The sequence below is a fragment of the Meriones unguiculatus genome, chromosome 1, assembly GCF_030254825.1.
Source record: "Meriones unguiculatus strain TT.TT164.6M chromosome 1, Bangor_MerUng_6.1, whole genome shotgun sequence".
NCBI classification, from domain to species: Eukaryota; Metazoa; Chordata; class Mammalia; order Rodentia; family Muridae; genus Meriones; species Meriones unguiculatus.
Window position 1 is genome coordinate 122,123,688 of NC_083349.1, and position 26,659 is coordinate 122,150,346.

The window sequence follows — 26,659 nt, forward strand, 5'->3', positions numbered from 1 at the left end:
CCATGTCCAGCCACTGATGGGCAGTGGAGCCAGTCCCTACTCTAAGTGTGCCCAAGAGCAACTCTCACGTGCATGCCTCGAAGCTTCTGCTTCACTGGCTGCATGATAAATGGGTGTGGAATATAAACGATTGTCTGGTCTGAAAATAAGATATGAAGGCGCCCCTAAATGCACGTGTGAGTGACCGGATAAAACCAGGAGGTAAAAGCAGAAAAGAGGGCCTTAAGATACACTGTGGGACTGGCTAGAGGAGGAGCAGTTAAGAAAGATCGGAGAAAAGCCTGGAGGCCAAGCAAGGAAGGTGTGCAGGCTGAGAGATGGAGAGAGAGACCCAAAAACCAGGGCCGTTCATGGACATCACAATCAAATCCACACACATCAGGCCTGACCCTTCAGATATGTGACTAAAAAGGCTCAGTCAACAGCCACGGCATGACTCACTGAGTTGTCCTCATCAGCATAACATATTTTAAAACATAAGCTATGATGAAACCCTTCTGAGACGGTTAATATTGTCAACTTGGCAAGATCTAGGTTGGAAAGACCCACCCTAAATGCAGGCAGCACCACCCCACGATCTGGGGTCCTTGGATGAAAGGAGAGAGCCAGCTGGACACCAGCCTTTAGCTCTCTGCCTTCTGTCTGTGGAGAGAATGTGACAGGCTGCTGCAAGCTTCTGCTGCCTTCATGTCTCCTCCTCGGTGGGCCTTACTCTCAAACCGTGAGCCAAAATAACATCGACCTCCCTGACGCTGCTGCTGTCAGGTGTTCTGTCCCAGCAGTGAGACGCGTGCCCAGCACATGTTCTGACTGATAAAGACAGGCAGAGTTCGAGAACAACCTGACCTGGGTCCGTAAGCCAGAGGGTGACTAAGCCAGGCTCTGCTGGCCCCTCCTCCTTCTGCCTGTGGCCCCTCTGCAGTAGGGTCAACTCACCGAAACCTGGTATCATGGCTTGCATCTATTTCACTTACACAAACTGATGGGCATAAACCTGACTACACGAAACCAAACCCTACTGGGTACACCTGCCACATCCCGCTCCCTGCTTACCTCTTTGATTGTGGCGTTTCTTCCTCTCCAGGAAAACCACCATCTTCCTCCCTTTTTGGGCATCTTATCTCTCATGATGGATTCCACAGTGGCCTGTTTTAAATGGATGGTAACATAAATAATGGAACCAAAAAAAAAAGAAAGAAAGAAAAAGAAAAAGAAAATCAACTTAGCGCACTCAAAAGAAAACGTACGTGCAAATCAAAGGAGGAGACGAAAAACATAAATAAAACAACGCAACATACTGTGGGTGGGCTGAAAATTTTAGAAAGGCAGAACCTAATGGCGTCCACAATCACATGGAGGTAACCGAGGCATGAAGACTTAAGAAGATGGGAAAAGAACCAACAAACAACAAACAAAATACAACACAACAACAACAGGAAAGAAAGTGTTAGAAACCATTAGCGGTTAGTAGATCTTAAGTTTTCAAATTAAAATGGCTAACTGATTACAATAGTATTAGCTTCAATACGATGATTACAAAATAAAACATGAAAATAAAAAAAAAAAATGATCACTATGATACAGGATCCGAAAGCTGTAAAACAAAAGTCAAAATACAAAGGCTTTTTTTTTTTTAAATATAAGTCTTCAAAGTTTGACCAACTTTAGCAGACTGATTTAAAAACCAAGGGCTAAAGACAAAAATCACACGGACCCCTTGAATACATCAAAGTTTGATGGAGGAGATTAAATATAAAATAATAATTTTATAGACATTTCCAAGGAGTAACATCTGTCCTAAGGCTATTTGGGGGACCAAGGCAAATGTTACCTAATTTTCCTTCTTTCATTTAGAATGACTAAGTAGCTATTACCTCAGCTAATGAAGAAAGACTTAGTCTTTCAGCCCAACAGGATGCAGGCAGGTAGACAGATAAATGCTTCACAGATTCAGCCTCAAATATGCAGTTCCTACTTTAAAAGATCTGCATCTGCCACAGAGTACAAACCAAGCCCACTAAAATGTGTGCCATGCTCACAATGCCCATGGCAGCAGTCTACAGACACAGTCTGCCCTCTTCTTCCACCCTGACCAAGTCCATCCACAAAAACAAGCCCCGCAACCTAAGAGAAAATACCTAACAGGATTACAGTTTTCAGATGGAGTCTAAGGTTCACCAACAAACAAAAACAGCAAAGAAAACCCTGGGACAGGATTACTGTGAGTAGGCACCAGTCTTGCAGGGCGTTAAATCTACAGCAGTCTACAAGGCTCAGTGTTGGTCTGTGAGTAAACACAACACTGCAACAGAAAATCTAAAGTTCAGATTGAGAAACCAGCTTCAGTTCTGAGGGAAATGAAACCACCACCACCAATCATCAAGCAGAAGGCTATCTAACAATGACACTGGGTGACCCTGGGGTGACCCTGTGAGTCAAGCACCTGCTTTCCTCCAAACTGTGGTCCAGAACCAGGCTGCAACAAGTTCGGAAAGGCTTTCAGGGGATGTATGCCCGATTCCTGAGACAAAAACCCCACTTGCACTGTGTCATCCATGTTCATTCTGTGGCATTGCCAAGAACCAGTATAGAAGTAACCAAGCTTCGGCAATGAAGCATAAAGGATCCTCCTGCCTCCATTTCTACTCCGGATGTTTTTACGTAAGGAAATGTGTGAAGTATGGTCACCGAAAATCACAGAGCCACCAAAAGTCATAGGGCATTGACTCAACAACCTGCCAACCATTACCTCTATTATCAATAAGACACTAAATCCATGTTGAAGCTACTGATAATATTTTCCATAACAGAAAGGATCCTGATTCAGTAATCATCTGGGAGGAGGGAAAAGTGAGTCCCCAAGTCTCCCTCAATTACTCTGAGGATAAAGTACAGATGGGTCAAAGATTTAAAATGAAAGGAAAGACTAGAAGACAATTCAGGGTGTTTTACAAATGAAGATGAGAGACCATTTTTAACATACCAGCTACGTGGCCAACAGCATAATAAAGACTAAATGCTCCCTAGAAAATCATGGGTTAGAAAAACACTGTTAGCAGAGCCCCAAAGCTCTAACCCACTAGGTCATAGCAGGTCAATGGCAGGTCAATGGCAGGGACTGTGCCATTCTGCAGCCTTGTGTGCCCCTTCCTCTGTAAGTTGCATCTCTATCGTACTACTCTTTCTCTCCTTACTACTTTGTAAGCTGTACCCTGGGCTGTGGATACAAGGAAAAAAACCAGGCAGGAACATAACACAAATTGTTTTACAGAGCATGCCTCAGCTGGGCTACCAAACACTTAGCCACCATCGGCAAACTAAAGCACACACAGAAGGCATGCCCAGACTAAACAAAGTGTGATTTGACCCCTAAGAATCTCAAATTCTAGGACGATCTGACAGACTGCAACAGCCTTGGCCGCCAAGCACAAGGCTGTCTAAAAACTGTGACTCCACAGCCCAAAGAACATGTTCAAAATGTAGAAGGAAGACTGGACACAGAAGAACTGAGCAATTCCAGGCAAGTGGAAGAGGAGATTAACACTGTGTGGCTGGAGGGTCCGCCTTCCTCATTCACCGTGGCCTGCAGCTACTCCCCTGCAGGCTCTGAGCTACTCAAGCCCCATCCTCACTCCTGCCTTGGAGAACCAGGCACAGGGCTGGCTCCTTAGCAACACTGTGACGGCAGGCCCCCGCACCTGCCCCAGTGCCCTTCCTTTCCCACCCTTCCACACTATGCTTTCTCTCCTCAGCCTCACTTGGTTCTGCAGCTAGTGTCTGCCCCTCTCCGCCCACTTGTAATTGTAGCATAGCAGGTGCTGGGAGTGGGATCAAGCACCTACAATACCATGTTTTGAGAGTCTTGCCCTGGTGAGGAAGGGAAGCATAAAGTACAAGAAAGAGACAATTTAAATGTTGATATGGGTACTCCTGAGCATCAAGATGCCATGGCCTCAGGTTTCTAAAGTCAAACTGCGATTCCCCCATTAACCTATACCTCCTCAGGCCCATTTTCTTAATCGTGTTAGCGCTCACCTTTGGCAAAGGTTTCTGGAAAGCCTGCATCGCCAGAAGTAGAGGAGCTGCTGTTGTCCAATTGTAATACCTAATGAGACAAGGAGATGGTGTCAGGTCAGAGTGAGGACAGAAAGCGTTTCTACTGCCATGTGGAGTGTCGTGGAAAGGTGGGGAGCCACAATGAAGTCCTTGAACAAGCCAGTGTGATTGCTCCCTTCCCAGCTCTCCACATCAGCCCTATCTACACAATACCTCCCTTTGTCCCATTCACCTCATGGCCATGGAGCAGGTGAAGGGTCAGCAGCAGATAAGGCAGTAAGGTGAACACACAGACATCCACTAGCTGGGCAGAGGCCAAGTCCCACTGTGTGGTCCTTCTCTAAACCATGTCCCACTGAGCTTCCTAGAGAAAGGACAGGCAACTACTCCAGAACCTCCTAAGTCAACACAGAAAACACTTGCAACCTTCTCAGTCGGGGAAGTCTATGGACAGTCTGAAGACACCTCTGCACACCACAAGACTTCAGATGGTGATGTCTCCAAACTAAAGGGCAGCTATGCCACTGCAACTAGGAACAGACAGGGCCAAAGTTCCATTCTGAGCACCACATTCATATCTCATATATATATGCATGCATGTATACAGATACATATATATACATGTTCATATATACATGCATGTACATGTACATATGCATAAATACATACATGCATATATGTATTTGTATATACATGTATGTGCATACACCCGTATGTATATGTATATATGAGCATGTATGATATATATGCATACACACCCTGTATACACACACTATATATATATACACTTACACTGAACACACACACAGACACACACACACACTCCACAAGACTCAATAATTTCAGCCCAGCAGCTGCACAGGAACATAGAATGGTCTGTTTCAAGGTCTGGTACAGGCGCATATTAAAATCCACAAGGCAGGGCTAGGGAGACAGCTCCGTAGCTGAGGTGCTTGCCATGAAAGCTAAGAACCTGACTTCAGATTCCCAGCACCCGCACAAAAAGCCAGGCCTGGTGGCACAGGCCCATAATCCCACCTGCTGGGGAGGTGTAGAGGGGAGATACCATGTGCTTGCTTATGAGCCAGTTCAGCCAAACCAGGAGACCCTGTCTCAAAAACTAAGGTAGAAAGCCGGGCATGGTGGCACACACCTTTAATCCCAGCCACTAGAGAGAGAAGCAGGCAGACCTCAGTGAGTTCAAAGCCAACATGGTCTACATAGTTCCAGGACAGCCAGGGCTACATGGAGAGACCCTTTCTCAAAACAAAAGGTAGACATTGTGGACCTCTGGCCTCCACATACAGACATACATATGTGCACACGTACATACATATACATATATAGGCATACATGTATACACACAAACACACACTCCACAATCTCAACCCAGAAGCTATACGGGAACACAGGATTTTACAAATAATAAAGGGCAACAATTAAGTTTAGCAGAGACTTCCTTACAGCCTGACAGAAACAGACGGCGCCACTGCCAAGAGGACTGTCAACAAGAACTTACTTATTACCAATCTTGACCACGAGATTGGGGTCATCGATGATAGCAGGGTTGTCGGCAAACTGCTGATACGACACGGCTTGTTCCAAAAACGCATCTGTGGTAACAGTGGTAGGACAGGGGGGAAAAAGTCAGAGTGTATTTCTTCAAGAAACAGGCCAGTTTTCAGCTTGCTCATTCCCATGTGTTTGCCTGAGAGTTTATGAACTGCAGTTCATCAGACAGTTCCACAGATCCTACAAAATGCACCTGGAAAGAGGGAGCTTGTCCTTGGTGTTTGGTTTTGTGTGTTTGTTTTCTTTTTTTGGGGGGGGTTCTTACAACAGCAACAAACACATTGTGGGTGGAGCCTACATGTAGAGGCAGAGTAATTCCTGGACACCAGCCTGAGCCACTTTTGTTGGGGTGACCTGAGAGGAGTGATGAGTGATGGAACTCCCCAAGCCTCAACGATCTCCCCATTAGCATGAGCGTGACGATCATGGCCACTTCCCAGGGAGTCCTAAAGATGGGAACAGATGGCCATCAGCATCCTGCCCAGAATGAGGGCTTGATCCGTGCTGGCAGTAGCAATGCCATTTACTGTCATCTGTGCCAAGTGCGGGAGCCGGGGCGGTGGAGGGCCCAGCATGGACCATGCTCATCCTTGCTCATCCCTGGGGAGGGCAGCCTTGCCAAGCCCACAGCAGGCCCTCCAGGCAGGTAGGCTGCAGAATCAGCAGGCCCAGTCCTCAGCCCTGGACCAGAGAGCCTTTGGGTGTCTGGCCAAAGACATTGACTTCCTTCAACTTCCCCATTCAGTCATGCCATGCCTTCGCTCTTGACTGGAGCTCAGTCTCAATGGCCCCAATCCACACACACTCCTCCCCTTGGGGATTCTAAAGCTCTAGGTAGAACCAAGACCCAGAAGACAGCAGACACAGAGGATCACACTTGTCAGGAAGAAAAGTACCTCCTTGTCATGTCAACCCAGACTGGCCTCCACAGGAACCTTCAGAATGATAGTGGAGGCCAGAGTTCTCTCTCTGGGGCTTCTAGCCACATCTGATCACACAGGACCTTGGAATTCCCACCACCACCCCACTGTGCACGCACCAGGCAGGAAGTGCCAATAAGTTACCAGCTTCACTACTCCTTCAGTGGGTTAGGGAGACAGCTACCCCATCACAGCTCAGGAATATAATGGACCAAGGGGTCAGAACTGTGGTCTTATAAGATGCAAAGGAACGAATTGCTAAAAAAGGGCTGGTGGCACTCAGATCGGAAGAGGACCCAATCCCCTGCTAGAAACACAAGCCACTGGGGGATGGGGTGGAGAGACAAAGCAGTAGTGAAGGGGAAGAGGAAAGGTTCAGGAAATAGGTCTGGCTTAAGAATTCAACAGCTAATCGCTGCTGCCACACCAGCTACAGGTCTCAGGCACACCTCACACCACGGGTCTCAGGCATCTGTCACACTAAAGCCTTAAATTTCCAGTATGGCAGATGGTATGTGTAAGGCCTACCAGCATACCAGCCTCTGGAACCCATCAGAAAAACATTTCCAGAATTCTCCAAACTGACTCAACCTTCCACCACCACCACCACCCCCCCCCCCGCACCATCTCTCCTGTGGGGCTGCAGAGATTTCACACACTCTCAAAGTTCTGTTACAGAAACCCTCACCTGCTCCCCTGTCCTCCCTCCCGCAACGGGCTCACCCTGAACATTCTTCAGGGCTGGCCCTGGGCACCGGGGACACCCAACTGTGCTCAACAATTGCCTCTGAGGATGAATGGCCCCAACAGCCTGAAGGCCCTTGCACCCTGACAGAACTCTGAGGACAGCTGACTGCAACCTCACACGTGTGGGGCTGGAGAACGGTGAGCCTTCCATGCACTCATCAACTACAGCCATGGGATAGAGAACCCATTCTAAAAGCCTGGGCTCCAGAGCCTTCTGACCTTCAGCCACAAGGGGGTGCCGCCATGTACAGCCTAGTACCTTTAGTGATCTCTCTGTGGTCACTGAGGCCACCACAGAGGGAGATGGCAATGGATGGCAGGTCCCTCAGGCCATCCGAGGTGCTCTCCACGCCACTGTCAATGCCCGAACTGCCCACCGACTGTGGGGACTGGTTAGCTGACCTGGCTCCATTGTCACTTGCTTGCTTGGGGAGCCCAGCAGGATCTCCACTGAAGGGGAGGGAAAGAGAAGCTGTTCTGAGCATCCCGCCATCCTCACTCCTACTACTATATCAAATGACCCTATAGAAAGCTGCACCATCCCAGAGAAGCTCTGTCACCTCGGGGCAGCTTTGCCATCAAAACATCAGTACATACAGCAAAGTCAAAAGAAATACCTCGGGGTGGCCTGTCACATTCTCCAGCGCTGCTCCAAACTCATATGAAGTAAACCCCAGAGAAGGTGTGTGCCTGGGAGGCCACTGTTACCCACCAGGGCACTGGTCCTCCCTATACCTCAGGGGAGCTATGACTAGGTTGTTCCCCCCAAAGACTGGGTACGACTCCCTCTCCAGGGAGGACTATACAAAGGTCTCTCCCAGCGGTCACTACAACCCAGCCTCATGCTCCTCCATCAGAGAGCCTTGAGCCCACATTCCTGCAGAGAGGGTAGAGAACAGCCATCTCTCTCCCCCCTCCCCCGCCTCTCTCTCACGCACACACAGAGACAAGAGACAGAGAGACAGTCTTACACAGCACAGAGCTGAGGCTGTGCCCAGGTTAAACATGGGCCTTCAGTGTGCTTGCTTTCTCACTGACCAGCCAACATAAGGCGGGCTGCTCTCAAGACTACACAAAATGGTATCAGGACCAGATACGATGGCTTAAGCCTTCAATCCCTGCACTCAAGAAGCTGAGGCAGGAGGACCACAACAAATTCAAGGATACCCTAGAGTTATAATTAGACTCTATCTAAAAAAAAAAAAAAAAAGCAGTTTGAGTAGTGAAAAGAACTTTTTACTTCTTGGGGAAATACAGTGCAGCCACTTCAGGGTCCATGTCCGTGAGGTCATCCAGGTAAACGCCATCAGCTCCGAGGTGTCGACTCCGTTTATCTGGAAGAATGCATGAAATGGGTCAGAGACGCGTTATCCTAGAAACCAACAGCAACTGAGCCCAGTGCTCATCTGCTCCCCAGTACCATCGCTGGTCCTGCCTCACAAGAACCACACAGTGAGACGCCGGCCAGAACGTCACTGCAGAACTCCCTTCTGCGTGTGACAGTGGCATCATAGCACTCATCCACATTGGGCCTGACAGGTTCTAAGCCCTCAACACAGAAGCCATCACCATGTTTACAATTAGTTGTGGCTGACAAAACCTTGCCTCAACACTTCCCTGCTGATACTCCCAAGACACAGCACCCCTACGGCTAGCTGCATGGTGGGTCCCTGGGTACTATGTCCACTGACTTCTCCTCTGCTCCCTGCTCCGTTATGTAGCTGGTTCATACAAACCCATAGCACCTCACCAAGCTAATGGCTAAGCAGGGTGGGGCTCAGCATCACCATTGCGCAGCACGGATGGTGAGCCGCTCAGGCTGCGTTGTTGCGGACAGACATGGTTGGGAAACCCAGAGACATGTCTGAGCCCACACTGGGACAAGGGACAAGCCAATCTCCTCACTTGGCAAGAGAGCACCGACTGAAGATTTAAAGAACGACAGATGCCATGGATGTGGGACTTTTCTGATTTATTTAATACTCTGGATGGGGCTGGAGTGTGTCTGGGGGGCAGTGTGCCTCGGGGTAGCCTGAGCCCCACGCTCAGCTCCATACCTTTTTTCCTGGAAGGTGAATCTGTCTTGCTGTGCTGTGCTGTGCTGGCAGCTGGGGGCTTGAGCTCTTCGGCCACTGGTAAAGGTGGGGCCGCCGCTCCTAAGGCCTCAAGATCCTCCTCGATCACAAACTGCATTTCCATCTGAGCCTTGCTCTGGTGGACGGGCGGCCCCTGGGCCACTGTTGGTGACTGGTCACTAAAAGTGTCTGATGACTCACTATGGATGGTCTGAAAGTGAATTTTATCAGCGATCTTCCGACCCCCTAAGGGGCTGCCCTCTTTCATCTTGTGCAGAGGAGATGACTATAAGAAAAAAGAGAAAGAGAGACCAGGATTGAAGAATGTTGAGAGCCCAGGCAAAGAGGAAAGATGGAGAACCAAATGACAAGAGGTCAGCAGCAATGGTTTGTGGCACTTGCCTGCAGAACCCAAGAACATGATCCCCAAAGCTTCCAGAAAAAACATCACTGCCCATGGCAAATGCAGTGGGTCCCAGGGTCTCACCTGCATTGCCAAGACTGAGTGGTTGGCTAGCACACCAGTGTCTTTGGGAGGTACAGCACGGCCCAGTAGGAGCTGTGGAGCACTTTGGGCCCAGACTGAATCAAAGATGAACAGGAGGAATGCTGTTGCTGGCTGTGACAACGCTGACACATCTGTCACCAGGCCATCGCTGCTGCAGATGAGAACCCCCCACCCTCCCACCCACTCTCCCATGAGCTCTGTGCTCTCCCTGCAGCGCTTTGATTCCCATATTTTCCCTCTTCTCCTCCAAGTCTAGTTGGATCTCAGTTATGTTTATGATTATGAGCAAAAATCAAATAAGCACAGGGAAGAAAGAAAACATCAGTTGCCAGGTAGGAGTGCCGGAGAATGAAGTATGCTGAGGCCCATAGGTGCATGTAGCACCTCCCCACCCTGATGGCCTTCCACAGAACGGGAAGTCGGTCTCATGGTGGGCTATGCTGCAATAATGAGAATAAATGCATTCCTACGCAGGACAGTGTGGGGGAGGGGAACCCTGCAAAAGCACTCTCTCTTACTACAGGGCAAGAGGGTGGCAGGCAGCGAGGACAGTGGCTAAAAAAAAAAAACTAGGGATCTCCGCACTGCTGGCCAGGCACAGCCTGTCTGGGACCTGGGATTAGGCTGCACGGATGTTACACACGAATTGTGAGAAGGTACAGCCTGCATCTCCCTGGATACATGTATCAGACTTCACCAGTGTCCCCCCAGAAATGTGACTGAAGAGGGTTTGGTGGTGATCAGTTTGCAGGGGACGGAAGTTTACCACCCAGAGACCTGCAGTTACAAACGAAAACTGATGTGCGCCAGTAGGGCCCTCCCTATCTGACATCCCTGGGTGGCTCCCAAACAAAAACTGTAACAGCTCTGCAGTTACAGCCCTCGGCCACAAGCGGCACGTCTGCGCTTCCACGCTGTCTCTCCAGCAACTACTGATGTGAATTTGTTAAGATGGCCGCTGGACCAGCACTGAGGCTCACAGACAGGAAAATTAGAATGTTCCTGAAAGAACGAAATACAAGCTGGAGGGGGAAGGGGGCATCCGTAGCTAGTCACAACAGACCTACTCTCTGTCCTCACTCAGGTAAGCATAGTATGTGCACTGAAAGGGGGCTCAAGGGGCCATAACAGCCTCTAAGGACCTTGCGATACAGATATAATGCATATGCACGCATGTATTTATGTGTATACTCATGCATATATGTATGTGTACTAGATATACCACAGACATGGCCTCCCTGTGTAGAACTTGCTGGGCCAGGCCTACCTCTGCCTCCGCTCCCTCCCCAGTGCAAGGATGACAAGCATGCACCAGCACGCCCAGACCTTACGGTTTATTCTTAAAGGCAATGATGACATCATTTAAGATGTTTGTAACGCACTGAAACATGAGACAGAGTGTCTTGAAACAAAATATTGTCATCCTGTTTTTTTGGAAATTTACCTACTATATACAGTATCCACTATATACATGAACCTTTACAGGGGGAGAAACTGAGGCACACCCAAGGAGAAAGAAGGTGAATACAGAGCCGGAGACATGGCTCATAAGTCAAGGGTGCACACTGCTCTTCTTCTAGTGGACCTGAGTTAGGTTCCCAGCAGCCAAGTCAGGCAGCTGGCTCCCTGCGAGCTGGAACCCCAGCTCCAGGGGAATACAACGCCTCTGGTCTCCTTGGGCACTTGCATTTATATGCAAAAACTAACACACGTGTACAAAGACACCATTGAAAGTAAATATATTTTTTAAAGCGCTTAGAGAAGGCTTGAGGAAGCAGACTTTGTATGCATTACTTCTTTTAGCCTATCTGTCTACTCTTAGAGTTCACTGATAAAGGTACGGAGGCCTCTCCTGGCCCAAGGCCACCTTGCTATCAAGGTGGAGAACTCACACTCAAGGCAATGTGTCTCCCAGATCCCCCTCACCTCCACCACACTCAACACAGGTTGAAGACCAAGATCTCACCAACTAGATGTTAAAACTACTCAGCACTGATGAGCTGAAACCTTTGCACTCTGTACTCCTGCTTCCGAGGCCCAGCTCCTTCACTGTCACTCCATCGACCTCTCCTGATCTCTACTGCACCTCCACCCCCTACCCCATACCCCCGACACAGTGGTTTTTCTCTCAAGAACATGGCTGCAAGTGTCTTCTAGCCTTCCCTGATAGCTCAGCCTTTCTTACAGAGGGCTCAGATTCCACAGCTCCTTTCCAATGACATCTCTCTGGTCGTCACTGACCTCACGAAAGTAAGACTGGAAAGTGTTTCTCTTTGCAGCTTCTAGCTTGTACACAAGCTGCGTTGTTTTCTTTACTGACTTTGCACTCAGTTGTGATATACAGTGTAGGTTCCTACGTTCAAAATATACAGTCACAAACCCCAGCCTGAACACATTCGCAGCGTCAGAGCTCTGATAGTGCATCCCTTTGCTGTGCTGGTGTATTAATTCCATGCAATTGGAGATACTTAGAAATCCCCGACGTGCTGTAGAATGAAGATTGAAAGTCTTACCTTTGCAGCCTGGGGCAATTCACCCCACAGCCAGAGCATTTCCAGGTTATTCTTCGGCATCAACCTATCAGCAGACTTATTGACCAGCTCAGAATCACTTTTTGGCGTTGAAGGCCGGGAGCCTGAAGGACTTTAAGGAAATACAAACCCATGATTTGAGAGAGAAGAGAATAGTTATAGTAAGCCCGAAAACATAACCCTCAGGCTGTTCCCTCTGACAGTCCTTCCTTTGGCCACCAGAGGTCAGTGTGCACCACATCCAACAAGGTGACCAGCCTTGTAGCCAAATTGGAGGACAATAAGGAAGGAGCTATTAGTTGGAGGGAGAGGGGAGTGATAGAATCAGAACGTGAAACTCTCAAAAAAAAAAAGACTAATAAAAGGAGGAGAAGAGGAAGAGGAGAGGAAAGAGACGAAACAGGGCAAAGAGAGATGAAAAGTGGGGGAGGGGTTCTTGGGTACAAACTGCTGCCCTATGTCACACCCAGGCCTCTCCCCTGAGCTCTCATTTTCCTACCAAGCACCTCAGCTTTCAGGCCAGTGCAAACAGGTCCTGACCAGCTGATTCCAGGTTTAAACACTATCTTTGAGAACAGGGAAATATCTTGTATACCAACTGCATTACCCTGGATCACGAGGCAGCTGTCTGCAGGAATCTGTCAAAAGGCTCTCTGTGTCAGCCCACCGCAGGGCTCACTCTGCAACCAGCTCCTAAGTCACAGCGCACATTTTTACTCCTAACACTTGAACCAAGTCCTGTGTCATGTTCAGCCAAATTTGGGCCAAAGCAATTGGCTTAGGTCCAGGATTCTCACAGACACCAAGACGAGCGGCAGAAAGGAATGGAACCTTAATTGCCTTCCTCTTTATTCTCCCACACCACTTCAAGAGGAACATAGCCTTTTTACACAAAGCAGGAAATGGCTTCTCCGCAAACCATATCTGTTCCCCTGGCTGAGCTTATCTGAGTTAAGTCCTATCGCCAACTCAAGATGGCATTTCCTCATAGTGCATGCAACACCAGGACCACTTGTAACATATATCTATTTGGGAGATTTCCTACATGGATAGCCTGGTCCTGGGGCCTCCATGAAGCCAGACTACAGGCTATTTGGTCCTCATGTCACAGTGAGGTAGAAAAGGCTCCCCCTTTCCCTTAGCACCCACTAACCACTGATCTTTCCGATCAAAGTAGGCTGCCATAGGGCAACCCTCATGTTCTAACCATGTCTGTGAAGAGGAGGCTTCTGGCAAATCATTCCATGAGCACTTCTACAATGGAACCCGACAATAACAGCTACAACACACACACACACACACACACGCACACACACACAATGGTGGGCCTACACCACACAGGAGAACTACAGAAATGGCTGGAGAGGTAGAGCAGCAAAGTAAACTGCTCTCGCAGATGTCTGGAGATCCCTGCACTTACATCAGGCAGCTCACAACTGCCTGGGACTCCAAGTCTAGGGGATCCAGCACCCACTTCTGAGCTGCACTTACACTTGCACAAAATCACACAGACAGGCAAACACATATACGCATATTTAAAAATAAAATGTTTTCCGCCCAAAGTTGCAGTGAGCATCTTGAACCCCAGCACTCAAGAGGCGGGGCAGAGCTCTGAATCCCAAGCCAGCCTTGTCTATAAAACAATATAGCACATTCTAGGCCAGCCAGGGCTACATTAGTGAGATCCTGTTTCAAGAGAACAAACAAAATCCACAGGGCTGTGCGGGGGTGGGGTGTCCAGTAAATACAATTAAAAGTGAAGTCAATTTTTAAGTAAATTTGTAGAAGTTATGTTCCCCAGATAGAAATTAATCTGTGCTTACTCTCATAATAAAGTTTCAAAAGTACATGAGCAATGTCCACAAAGTAAGCAACACTGAGGACTGAGAGGAGAAATCTCAAGACACTTGGCCCTAATAAAAATACAAACCCATGGCTGGTTCCTAGGCCGCTCTAGATTCTGTTCTAGAGATGCTAAGGAGTGTGTCTGGATCCATTACACAGACAGCCTAACAGGCTTTTTAAATATTTACAGTAAGTGGCTTGACTTATATACCAAAGTGGTATTCTAAAAGTAGCTTGTAGGCTTGTTTGTCAAATGGCCCACCACAGAAAAGATTTGACCTCAGTCTCAGGTTCCCTGCCCTAATTTTCAAGCCACCTACAGAGTCAGGAAGCAACTTAGGTCCAGGATTCTCACAGACACCAAGCCTCCGAGAAGCAAAAAGAAATTTAAATTTTAAACAAGCATAATCGGGACTCATTGGTTACTAGTACTAGCACACACTGCTCTTTCAGAGGACCCAGGTTAAACTCCCACAATCCTTTGTAACTCTAGTTTCCAGGGGAATCCATCTCCCTCATGGCCTTCTTGGGCACTGCATGCATGTGGTACACAGACATACATGCACGCACACATTCACACACATGAAAGTAAACATCTTTAAAATAAAATAGACACGTCTAATCACCTACTTACAACTTAAAATAAAAGGATGTACATATATTTTTCATAAGTAAGTTGATTAGTGAGTAATTTTAAGTGTTAGATCAAAATTTCTAGTCAGTAAGTTTCTTCACAAGTCACTGGGTAAAGGTAAAACTTAAGAGGTTAGATCATGGCTTTCTGTAAGAACTAGTCTACCTTTCCGAAGCATGGAAGTGGGAAGACTGTAGAGGGCAAGAGCTAGAAAGAACTCCCTCGGCCAGGTGAGGGGGAGTCCTCTGGCAATCTACCAGGCTGCTGGAGGCACCGAAAGATATACAACAGAAAAAAGGGGGAAAAAAAATCACAAGTCAGTTCAATGAGATTTCTTATCCCGTTTCTCTACTCTCAGCAATAACTCTAAGAGACGAAAATATTTGGCTATTGAACAGCAAAAGGTATGTCTATGTTGAAATTGGTAGGAAATCAACATGAACTTTCTTTTGAGACAGGGTCTCCTGTTACCTAGGCTGGCCTCAACTGGCTTTGCAGCTGAGGATGGCCTTGAACTTCTGCCCTTCTTTCCCAAGTGCTGGGAATGCAGGTGTGAACCACTGTGCCTGGTTTTATGGCATGATGGGGAGAGAATCCAGAACTTTCACATATGCTAGGGAAGCACTCCAGCCCATCAGCATGAACTTTCTGGGATGCAAAGATAGGAAGCTAACAAAAGACCCGTTGTGTTTCCCATTTCATCTTTGTCCCCTTAGCTAAGTCAAGATCATTCATGTCTAGCTGCAGCTCAGCACTGAATCAAACTACACGATTAAAGACTTGAGCATGGGTTCTGCCTATTGTTTCCTTAGTAAAACACAACATTCTGAATGCGGACGTGTCTACCTATCCTAATGTGTGATCCATTTTACAATAGCCACACAATCTGATGCCGTCAGCATCCTGGAGTCATGTAGCAAACAAGAAAGACAGAGAGACTCTCCCGCGTGTTTTAAACATTCCTTTTACAGTCTTCAGGTTAATGGACAGGTTTTTCCATTGGCTAGCAGTTTCTAAATTACCTGCACTGTTTTCTTCCTAAATCACTATGTTTTCTCTTCTTTTAGGGGATTATCTCTCCTGAACCAGGACAAGAACAGGCATCTTAGAGATGCCCTGTCCTGTACAGTGAACCACTGCCCATGTACAGCCAGGTGACACTGACATGCGCCGGGTATGAAGAAAGAATCACTGATCTTAAAGATTTATTATAAAAACAAGATTTGCAATATCCCATTAATGTTTTTAAGTTGACTGCTCTGTGAAACGTGGGTCAAATAAAACCTACCATTGAAATTAATTTTACGTTTTTATAAAGGTTTATTTCATTTTTATTTGTGTGTGTGTGTGTGTGTGTGTGTGTGTGTGTGTGTGTCTATGTGTGTATGCTATGTGTGTACAGGTCTCCACAGAGACCAGACGAGGGCATAGGAACCTGAAACAGGGGTTACGGGCAGAACGGAGGCACCCAGAGTGTGTTCTGGGGATCAAACTCATGTCCTCCGGAAGAGCAGGAAGTACTGCTCTTCACCACTGAGCCATCTCCCAGCCCTGTTTGTTATTATATATATAACAACAAATATATATATATATAAATCTTCTAAGCACATATGCTGGTTAAATATTAACTGTCAGCTTGACCGAATCTATAATGACCTAGGAGATGGGCTCCTGGGTGAGCATGCCTAGGGGGATGACTTTGATTTGGTTAACTGGGAGACCCACCCACTGTGGGTGGCACCAACCCCCTGTGGGATCCGGGACTCCGTGAATGGAGAAAGGGGGCTTCGTAACAGCATACAGTCTTCTCTCTCTGCTTCCTGCTGGTGGATGCCATGCTTCAAGCTCCACCTTGACTTCCCTGCCAGGAAGGACTGTACCCTTGAACTGTGAACCAAAATACACTGGTATTCCCTTAGGTTGCTTTTGTCAACAACTTATTTTATGATAGCAATAGGAGAATAAATTAAAACAACACGTATAACAGAAAATGTTTAAACCACATAGCTGTAGCTACGCCTTAGGTACCTAACGGAAGAGCTGATCTCTAAGCAGGCAGACCTCCCATCCCCACCCCCACCCCCTGGAAAACAGACATTTCCATCAGTCCCAGCCGGAACCAGGCATGAGACACAGTATACTTTCAACCCATGCTGCTACCTGATTCTCAAGATGACCCTGAGGAAACTGTAACCAAGAGGGGTGCTTTGACAAGGCTGGCAGCCCAGGCCCGGTCCCAGGGCACAACCACTTCTATTCTAAACTACAAGTAAATCTACAGCATGGGTGGCACAGGCCCAGGGATGGCATGACCATCATGTTTCTCAGCCTCTTTTTCACTGTCTCCACATCCCCAAGCATCTTGAGCAAGTTAACAACCTGTCCTCCACCCACCATGACATTTAAAGCTGTGGTCCCTTAGAGGTCACAAACTGTTGTCATGCCCAGGATTTGTCTGAGCCTGTCCCACAGAGAACACAGGATTTGGACCTTTGCCCTTTCTAGGTTCTTGGCAGAACAACTCCAGGGGGCCTCCTGTTCTTATAGGTTCCATGGGCCTGAAAGCTTCTGGAATCTTCAGGAAGGTGACTTGTCCTCTATGCAGCTGCTGCTTGGTCCCGGTCGGCATGGGCACTCCAGGACAAGTGGAAAGGGCATTTCAGGGAAGCATGTGGTCCTGAAGCCAAAGTGTGGATTAACTGCAGGGCAGCACCCCTTTGACGGCGCTCAGTGACATCAATGTCTCTGCATTTCACTTCAAGGCTAAGTAAGAACCCTGCTGCCAGCGGGTACTGGGTAACTCGGCAGGTGTTTTTATTTCTTCCTGCTGTGCCTTTCCTCTCTGGTATATCTGAGATGACGTCTAACGTCAATACAAGCCTTGAGATTTGCACACCTTCCACATTTAATCCTAATCTATATCCTCCCACACACTCTAAAGATTTTCTGATCCTAATTATTTTTAGTTTTAGTTCCTATTCTATTATTTTCTTAGACATGCTTCCTATAGCTGACTTCTAAACCCTCTGGACAAGAAAAGGCAACCTCTGACACACACATCAACTTACCTGGGGCTGGGGGACCACTCTCTATCCGAATTGGGGTATGACGCTGACTGGGGATATGTAGAAATTGAGGGGAGGTTTTCGTTAGAAATATCATCTTGGAATGATGGCACATCAGTAGGAAGAGTTCTGGAGAAATTAAAAACAAAAACAAAAAACTAAATTACCAAGGGCAGAGTCATAATAAAGCTAAGTTTCTTCTTGATTACATCAAAGGGCTTCGTTAATTAGAAGGAAGGTCACTTGTCCTCTATGCAGCTGCTGCTCGGTCCTGGTTGACATGGGCACTCCAGGACAAGTAGAAAGGGCATTTCAGGGAAGCATGTGGTCCTGAAGCCTGTCTGTCACACACTCAGACACATTCTAGAAAGTGAAGACAAGACGGAAATAGAAGAGATAAAATGTCAGCATGGATAAATATGTGATTGTTCATCTGCCTTGGGTGGATTGTAAACTTAAAATGATTTTATCAGAGTATGAGCATAATGACTATACCAATGAATTACCTCTGTAGCATCCTTAAGCATGTGTGTGCACCTTTCTATCATCCTCAGAGCATGTGTATGTACCACTGTAGCATCAAGTGTGTGTGGACTACCATAGTATCCTCAAGTGTGTGCATACCTCTGGTAATATTCGCGTGTGTTCAATGCGGCATCCTCAAAAGTTTGTGTGTACTCTGTAGCATCTTCACCTATGTGTGGGCCACCGTACATCCTCAAGCGTGCATGCCTATGTGTGTGTGTAGTGGGGGATGGAACCCAGGACGCACACATGTGTAGGTAAGCATTCTACCATTGAGCTACTATCTCTTAAATTTTGAGATAGGGTCTCAGTAAGTCACCCAAGCTGGTGATCATCCTTTCCTCAGTCTCCCCAGTTCTGGGCTTCCTGGTGTGTGCTGCCACACCTGGCTTCTACTACAGCATCTTGTCACCTTTCACAGTTCCCCCACAGGAGCCCAAGAGGCAGGTCAGCTAGAGGTGTATCCAGGTGTTCCGTGACGTTCCCATGTACGGGGGGACTGCCATTCAAATAAGCCCACATAAAACGTGTCTCATTTCTAGCCAAAGAAATAAATGGCATCACTCATGAGGATCTCTGAGTTAAACATGACTGTAAAACTCCCTAGCTTGAAGTAGGAGCACAGATATTACAGCACACGGCTCAGGAGCCCATTCCTGCAGAGTCCATCTGTCTATACCTCTGATGCTGCTGCAAGCACTGTGGTTAGGTTCTGGAGTTGGAAACAGAGGAGAGGCCATTATAACTAGCCAAAACCAAACAGCCTCTATACCCACAGCAGATTAGAAGTTACAGTCAGGAAAGGCAATGATGCTAACCAACTTCTAGTGTAAGTCAGAAAAAAAAATTATATATATATTTGAGAACTGGGGAGTGCGGTTCCATTGGTTATATGCCTAGCATGCACGGAGCTGAGTTCCATCCCCAGCACTTGGGACGTCGTTAGAGACAGGGGGTTCAGAATTTCAAGGTCATCTTCAGCCACATAGGACCCTGTCTCAAAAAAGAAAAAATAATTCCCTCTGGACAACGAAGCAGAGGAATATTCCATTCCTGATTTCCTTATCCCTGCTTTATGCTAACAAGACATAAAAATTATCAAAAGCCACATGGAATTATAAAAATTTAAGACAGAAAATATTCTTTGAGAATTAGTTTTCTAAACTGGCTTTTTTTCCTACCAAAATACAATGTATACACACAGAGATTGGCTACAGTATTAGAAGCAAAAAAACAAACCAAACCAAACAAAAAAAGATGAAAGGAGAAAAGCTCACAACTGGGAGCGTAATTCAAATTATAATGGAAAGGTTTGCTTAACATCAAGTGAGTGTGAGCTCCTGTCATTTTCAGCACTGAGCTGACCTCACAGCTACAGACCTGCCTCAAGGCCACAGGCAGAGTTAGGGCTCAGAGAACAAAAACCAGAATTTGGGCAGCCAGTGAGGGGTAAAGGGTGTGACTCCAAGACAGAACAATGGCTTAACATGCACAATGCCATAGACTTGATCCTCAGCACCAGCAAATAAATAACAAGCTCCCAGGAAACAGTTTTGTTCATGACACGCTCATTTGCTGCTTCCTGTTTCTTGACTCTGTTTCAGAAGTTATCAGCCCAGAGGTGTGTCACAACCAGTTGTTTCTTAGGTTAAGAAACTAGAGCAAGGCTTTATTCTTCACTAAGTTGAGCCTAACACCTGATTGCAAAAATTCATCTAAGACGCCTAACAGAATAAAAAGGTTTTTTTTTAATCTTTAAAAATTAATGTCTTTAGCACTAGTTGATAGAGTACTTGCCTGGCACACATAAAACCCCAGGTTCAAAAGCAGCCCATTTAACAGAGTATGATGGCACGTGGCTACAAGGCCAACATTTTCAAGCAAGGGGCGTGATGATCAGACATTCAAGGTGATCCTCAGCTACAAATTCAGTTCAATTTGCCAAAAAGAGAGAAAGAAAGCAGCTCGTCCTCCTCCAACACAGACCCTGTCCTCCCTCGCTGCTTACCTGCTTCCCTCTGTGTCCTCATCGGAGCTCATCTCTATGGGAAACATGTCCTCATCCTCAGATGTATTAACATTGTCATCTCTTTTGAGATTGTCCAACTGAGACTTCCTCCTCCTTTTCCTTCTCTTCTTCCCCAGAGAACCCGTAGATTGGGAGTCACAGGGAGGCAGGCCCTGGGCAGCAGTGGTGGGGTCCAGACCCCTGATCCTATCCACGGAATTCCTCTTCAGCTGGCTTTCCATTCTCGAAGCTCCTTCCGACAGGATAGGGGACGTTGCCAGGTACATGGGGATGACTTCCTAAGCAGGACAGGTGTCGAAGAGCACCATTAATACGGGTGATAGAGAAGACTTATGTGGGAGAGAGCCACAGCAGGACAACCCACAGGGAGGCATTGAATAGAGGGTCAGAGTTCATCAGCTTCTCAAACCCTGCTCTGTACTGAACACAGCACTCATGCAACTCATAATAGAGCCAGGACATTACCAGTGATTTCAAACCACCAAAACTCATCTTAATTATCCAGGGCAGAGAAAAACGAGGGCAGAGTCATGGTACCATTGCTGGGACCTGGTCACAGTTTTACATTTATTTTGTCTGAGTAAATGTGTACGTGTGTTTGTGTTCACATCACAGCTCTGGAATGCATGAGACCCAGTCTTATTGAAAAAAAGAGGAAAAAAAAATCAGATGACAGCTCTAGTCTATGGGCCTGTTGTTCCAGAGCACGTCCAGCTGTGTAGCCAGTGAGGCAGGAGACAGGCACTCCTCAGGAAGAAATATAGAAGGGTAGAGATGGCATAAGTATGAGGGGGTAATTGGTGATACAGCACACAGGTCTCAGCTTCCAGCAGGCTCCCAGCACCCACCGGTGCTGAGCTGGCCTGCTGGGCATACAAGCCCCAAACGGCTCCTCATCTCCTAGAGCCTACAGTGGGCCTCATCCAGGAGCAATCGATGGTTATAATAATCTCAGCTGGTAGACTCAGGGCTTCCCATTTAGACAGGAGCTGCCTGGAGGCTGTGCGGGGTGCAGCAGACAGTGGGGCAGGGAGCAGCCCTTGGCTTCCAGCCCAGAAGCTGTTCCTCCAATAGATAACAGGGAGGCACCTGCCTGGGGCAGTTAAAATTGCAGACACTGGTTTTAGTGTTTGAGGCTCCAACAGAACCTCCTTTCCGGGAAGGAACCAGCCTAAGTGTGTTTAGCAAGAAACTCCGGCACAAGATTGCTTCTCGGGAGCTCCTGAGAGGCTGCTGGCTACCTCACTCTAGCACTCTCCACCCTACCGCACTCACTGAACCCGAAAGCTGGCTGTTTCAGTTAGGCTGGCTGGCCAGCCAGCAGGTTCTCTGGACCTGCCTGTCTCTGCCTGGCAAGACTGCTTTTCTCAGCATTGGTGCTTGAGATTCAAACTAACGTCCTCAAACTTATACAGGAATCACTCTTAACTACCAAGGCATCTCCCCATCGCAGACCCTCAAAGGGTTAAACATGAAGTCATCACACAACCCAGTCATTTCACTCCTAGGCACACAATGGGGGGAAGCGTACGTTCTCACAGAAACTAGAATATGAATGTTCACAGTGTCATTACTCACACTAGCCAAAAGGTGGCAACAACCCAAGATGCTAAAGAGGCAACTTAGGTAAATGAAATGTGGTATCTCAAAGCCATTCAGCCACCAAAAACGCTAACAATTCAGCCCCAAAAGTTGGCTCAGTGGGCAAAGCGTGTGTTGCTGAGCCTGACAACTCAGAGTCCCATCTCTGAGTTGGTGAAGGCGAGAACCAGCTCTCAGAAGGTGCCCTCTGACAGGTAAGTCCTCACTCTGAAGCTACCGGGTGAAGGGCCCAGAACTGCCTTCTCCTCGGGCATGCCTGCTGTGTCCCCACACGCTGTAGGGGCCCTGGACCCCAAGGCCTCCTCACCTGATCATTGTCCGTCTCTTCAACGAAAAAAGCTTCTCCATTGTCTCCCAGCTTCATGTGCAAATCCACAGACTCTCCGTTGATTTCTATGTCCACCTGAAGGGAGAAGATGGTGAAGGACCCAGTGCGCACCTCAGGTCTCAGGTGGTGTCCCTCATCCAAGCACACCTGCCTGAACACTGGGGAGGTGCCCTGGGGAGGTGGGGAGGGAACTTGGGTTTCCAAACATGGCTACACTAGTCCTTTTCAATAGCTCCAATGCTGCCGCAGAACCTTCCCACTGCCCACCAGCATGCACACTTCTCCTCTCTCCGAGGATGAGGAAGGCTGTGATTGCCACCCAGCCAGCAGAAGAGAAGTGACCCCATAGGGCTTCTGAAACCGGGTCATAAAAACACCATGTCCACCTATTTCCTCATAAGCAGCCACCACATGGGAAGGGAGCCATACCATCTGGAAGGTATCTGGGTGGTAGTTCAGAAAGACAATGGACAGGAGGGAGCAGGTGGTCAGCCCTGACTTTTCCCGAGAAGTGGCCTACCGGCCACCCTGCCCTGCTGTGACATGCCCTCCTGCTGTCCTGCCTGCTGTGCCTTCTGAGCCTCAGACTTGGTGGGCACCCATCTTAGAGGACCTGGCACTGCCATGGTAATGGAAACAATGAGATCATTAGTGAGCATTAAATTATGCAGCTAGGCATCTTGACCGGTGGCTCCTGAGAACTCAGGGCAGGAGACAGCACCCCCCTGCTACTCTTCTCTGAGGAGGAGAGGGAGGGGCCCAGGCCTCACCACTTTCTCCCGGGAGCGCAGGACACCCATCTTCCCGAAGCGGACGTGGAAGGGGGAGCACTGCAGACTGCCGTTGGGCTGGCGGATGACGATGATGTCGATACATCCTGACAGCGTGGCAGGGTTCAGCCCCTTGTAGAGCTCCTTTACGGTCACAAACACCTGGCCGGCCAACTGCCCCACGTAATTCATTGTCTGAACCTGACAGACGACAGACAGATCACACGCAGGTTCACGAAAGCAGTTAACATTGGACGGCCACCCACAGCCTCCAACTCGGCACTCCACTTCAGGGACGCAGTGTGCTCATTCTATTTTCACACCTTTGCCCACATCCCTGTTTCCAGAATGTTCTCTGAGACACCCCTGCAACAGCCCATCTCTCCCACGCCATCAAGCCCCACATCCTTCCCACCACAGGGTCCGGCACAGAGAGGCCCAGGTATCCCAACAGAGGGTGCTACTGGGCTCAGTCCATGCATCCCGGGATGGCCATGAATGTGACCTGCCACGTCTGTGTTTGGCAATGTTGTCTCAGTGTCAAACACAAGAGTCCGTGGGCAGCAGAAGTGAACTGGCTTGAGCATCTGAGACCTCAAAGCCTGACCCCATAGTGACGCATTCCTCCAGCAAGTCCATATGCACGCCAACAAAGCCACACCTGCTAATGGTGCCTTGCCCTATAGATTCAAGATGGAGCTCCTTCTCCAGCACCACCTCTGCCCGCATGCTGCCATGCTTCCTGCCGTGACCTAATGGACTATACCTCTGAAACTGTAAATTAAATGGCCTCGGTGTCTCTTCACAGTAAAGGAAACCCAGGTAAGACACTGCTGAACGCCATCTCCGACCAAGTCTGAGAGCTGCATTTGCCTGTGTGTGTAAGCACTAACTATTCAGGGGCTGGCAAGGTGGCTCTACTGGCAACAGGCTTGCCACCAAGCCTGAAAACCTGAGTTCATTCCCCAGGACCTGCATGGAGGAATGGGAACCAACTCCCACAGATTATCCTCTGACCCTCTGACAAACAGACCCACACGCATAAACTAATGTCAGAAATATTTAGAATTCAGTTTAACTCTGTATCCATTTGGCAAAACATCACTTAGAAGACAGCCAGCTGATACAAGTAGAATGGCAGCTACCAGGGCCTGGGAGGGAACAAGAGATTTGGAGTGGTGGATGAGGGTTTCCGGTGCAGAAGACAAGTGCGCTGATGGCTGCGCACTTCAAAACGACTTAAGGGCTGGAGGTGCAGCTCAGTTGGTACGGTGCTTGTCTGGCATGCACAAAGCGCTGGGTTTGATCCCCAGCACTGCATAAACCAGGTACAATGGTGCAGCCTGTAATCCCAGTACTGAGGAGTTTTGTTAAAATGGGAAAATCAGAAATTCAAAGTCATCCTAGGTTTGAGGCCAGCCTAGACTACATGAGGCCCCTATCTCATAAAAACAAGTTAGAAAGACCTGAGGTGCAAGGCACAGCTCCTCCCCAGGAGGCATGTGACAGATGGTGGTCTTTAACAAGCTAGAGTAAACCAGGTCCTCTCAGGTACCTTCTGGGCTCAAATTAGGCAAGGTGGGTAGACAGGGCCCTTCTTTCTCTGCCCTGGTACTAAGGCTCTCTTCTTAATAAGCCCTCTGACGTTTTCTTTTAAAAGTTCTACACAATCAAACCACTAAACAGAGTTTCAAATTTCACTTACTTCAGCTGCCCTGGCATTGAAAAGCTCAAGGAAGAGGCTGATTCCATTAACTTAAATACGATAAGCAGCTGGAAGAAACCTGCCCAGGCAGAGGAGCCTCTCAAAGTCCCATAATCCCATTATTCCAGTGGGGGTTCAGCTTCCCTGCTCTTAAGGGAGCAGGAAGGAAGAGTTTAGATCTGAGTGAGAAAACATCTGGAGAGCTCCAGGGTGAGAGGCAATCAGAGCAACCAAAGAACAAATGATGCTGACAGTTTTCCAGGGGGCCTGCTTGAAGACACTGCCCACGTGACTGCCTCCCAGTCTGCTGGGTTCATCTTGACACTTGACAAGATGGTGCAACCTGGCAGCTCCACATGCTGGAGACGGGATTCTGTGGTGCCTGGCTCTGATGTATTTTTGAAGGAGAACATCACTAGGTCTTATGGAATTCTCTAACATGGCGGTGGGTCTCAGTCTTCCCATGGCTGTGACCCTTTAATACAGTTCCTCATGAGGTGATGATCCCCAACCATAAAGTTATTTTCGTGGCTACTTCACAGCTGTAATTTTGTTACTGTTGTGAATTGTAATGAAAATATCTGACATTACAGTATCTGATATCTGATTTAAGACCCCCATAAAAGGGTTATGACCTCCTGGTTGAGAACCACGTCATTAAACCTAGACAGTGCCTCTGGGAATTCTGCAGTGATAAACTACTTGGATTTTTTTTTTCCCTTTAATGTAGCTGCTTCTGGGTTGGCATTCTGACCCAACACTAAGTTCCCTGAAATGCCATCTCTAGATAAGAACTTCCTAGATAAATGTGGAGCTTACATTGGCAAGGAAACCACACTTCAAGGCCCCAACCTGGAACTGGAGGGTACACACTCTCCCTCATCAATCCTGGCATTCTGCAAGTGCTTGGCACAGCTGCCATCCATCTCAGACTGTCCCAGACATGGCCTCGGGACATCAAGTCTCATGACTTCTCACCTAGTTAGGACATTAGAAAAGTCTACATTTAATCCAAAATTGGCAGAACCCATGTGCAGACTTCGTAAACTGCCAAGAACTGCTTTTTTTTTCATTCCTTTTATTTTTGTTTGTTTGTTTTAAAAATCTGCCAAAATTCAAGAATCCTGCCATAGCTCTCCTAACTCCACAAAATGTGTTAATTCCATTCCACCACCTGGAATATTAAAGTTATCTGAGGGTGGCCTCAGGCCAGCCCCATTGAAAATGTGTCACAATAACATAAGGGGCTCAGAAGACAATAGAATACACCTGGTGTGTGTGTGTGTGTGTGTGTGTGTATGCTTGGCCCATGGGGAGTAGCACTATTAGGAAGTGTGGCCTTGCAGAAATGGGTGTGACCTTCTTGGAGGAAATGTGTCACTGTTGGGGTGGGCTTTGAGGTCTACTATGCTCAAGCTACACCCATTGTGGCACACAGTGTCCTTTTGCTCCCTAGGGATCAAGATGTAGAACTCTCAGATCCTCCAGCACCATGTCTGCCCGGATGCTGCCATGCTTCCCACTATGGCAATAATGGACTAAAGCTCTGAAACTGTAAACCAGCCCCAATGAGATGCTTTCCTTTATAAGGGTTGCCTTGGTCACGGTGTCTCCTCACAGCAATGGAAACCCTAACTAAGACACTTGGACAATTACATATGAAGAGTTCATAAGCCCAGATTCACACAGGGAATCAAGAGACGGATGGCTCAGTCCATAAAGCACATGCCTCAAAAGCATCCCAGCA

General features: G+C 47.8%; 1 protein-coding gene across 4 annotated transcripts in view; it reads right to left on the reverse strand.

The window, feature by feature from the left end:
• Lpin1 (lipin 1) overlaps positions 1–26,659 on the reverse strand; it is a 55,009-nt gene that overhangs the window by 24,204 nt on the left and 4,146 nt on the right. Inside the window, exons 2-14 of one of the 4 annotated variants that reach the window (XM_021628328.2) lie at positions 23,208–23,408; positions 22,417–22,512; positions 20,487–20,785; positions 17,957–18,082; positions 15,054–15,152; positions 12,392–12,521; positions 9,353–9,656; positions 8,536–8,629; positions 7,555–7,745; positions 5,576–5,669; positions 4,036–4,105; positions 1,299–1,376; positions 1,054–1,146 (exon numbers count right to left, since the gene is read on the reverse strand). In XM_021628328.2, coding sequence (XP_021484003.1) covers positions 1,054–1,146; positions 1,299–1,376; positions 4,036–4,105; positions 5,576–5,669; positions 7,555–7,745; positions 8,536–8,629; positions 9,353–9,656; positions 12,392–12,521; positions 15,054–15,152; positions 17,957–18,082; positions 20,487–20,785; positions 22,417–22,512; positions 23,208–23,399 — 1,866 coding nt within the window. In that variant the 5' untranslated portion in view covers positions 23,400–23,408. Of the gene's footprint in view, positions 1–1,053; positions 1,147–1,298; positions 1,377–4,035; positions 4,106–5,575; positions 5,670–7,554; positions 7,746–8,535; positions 8,630–9,352; positions 9,657–12,391; positions 12,522–15,053; positions 15,153–17,956; positions 18,083–20,486; positions 20,786–22,416; positions 22,513–23,207; positions 23,409–26,659 lie in introns of those variants that run through there. The other 3 variants (XM_060366101.1, XM_060366100.1, XM_060366104.1) reach the window with 3 other exon arrangements.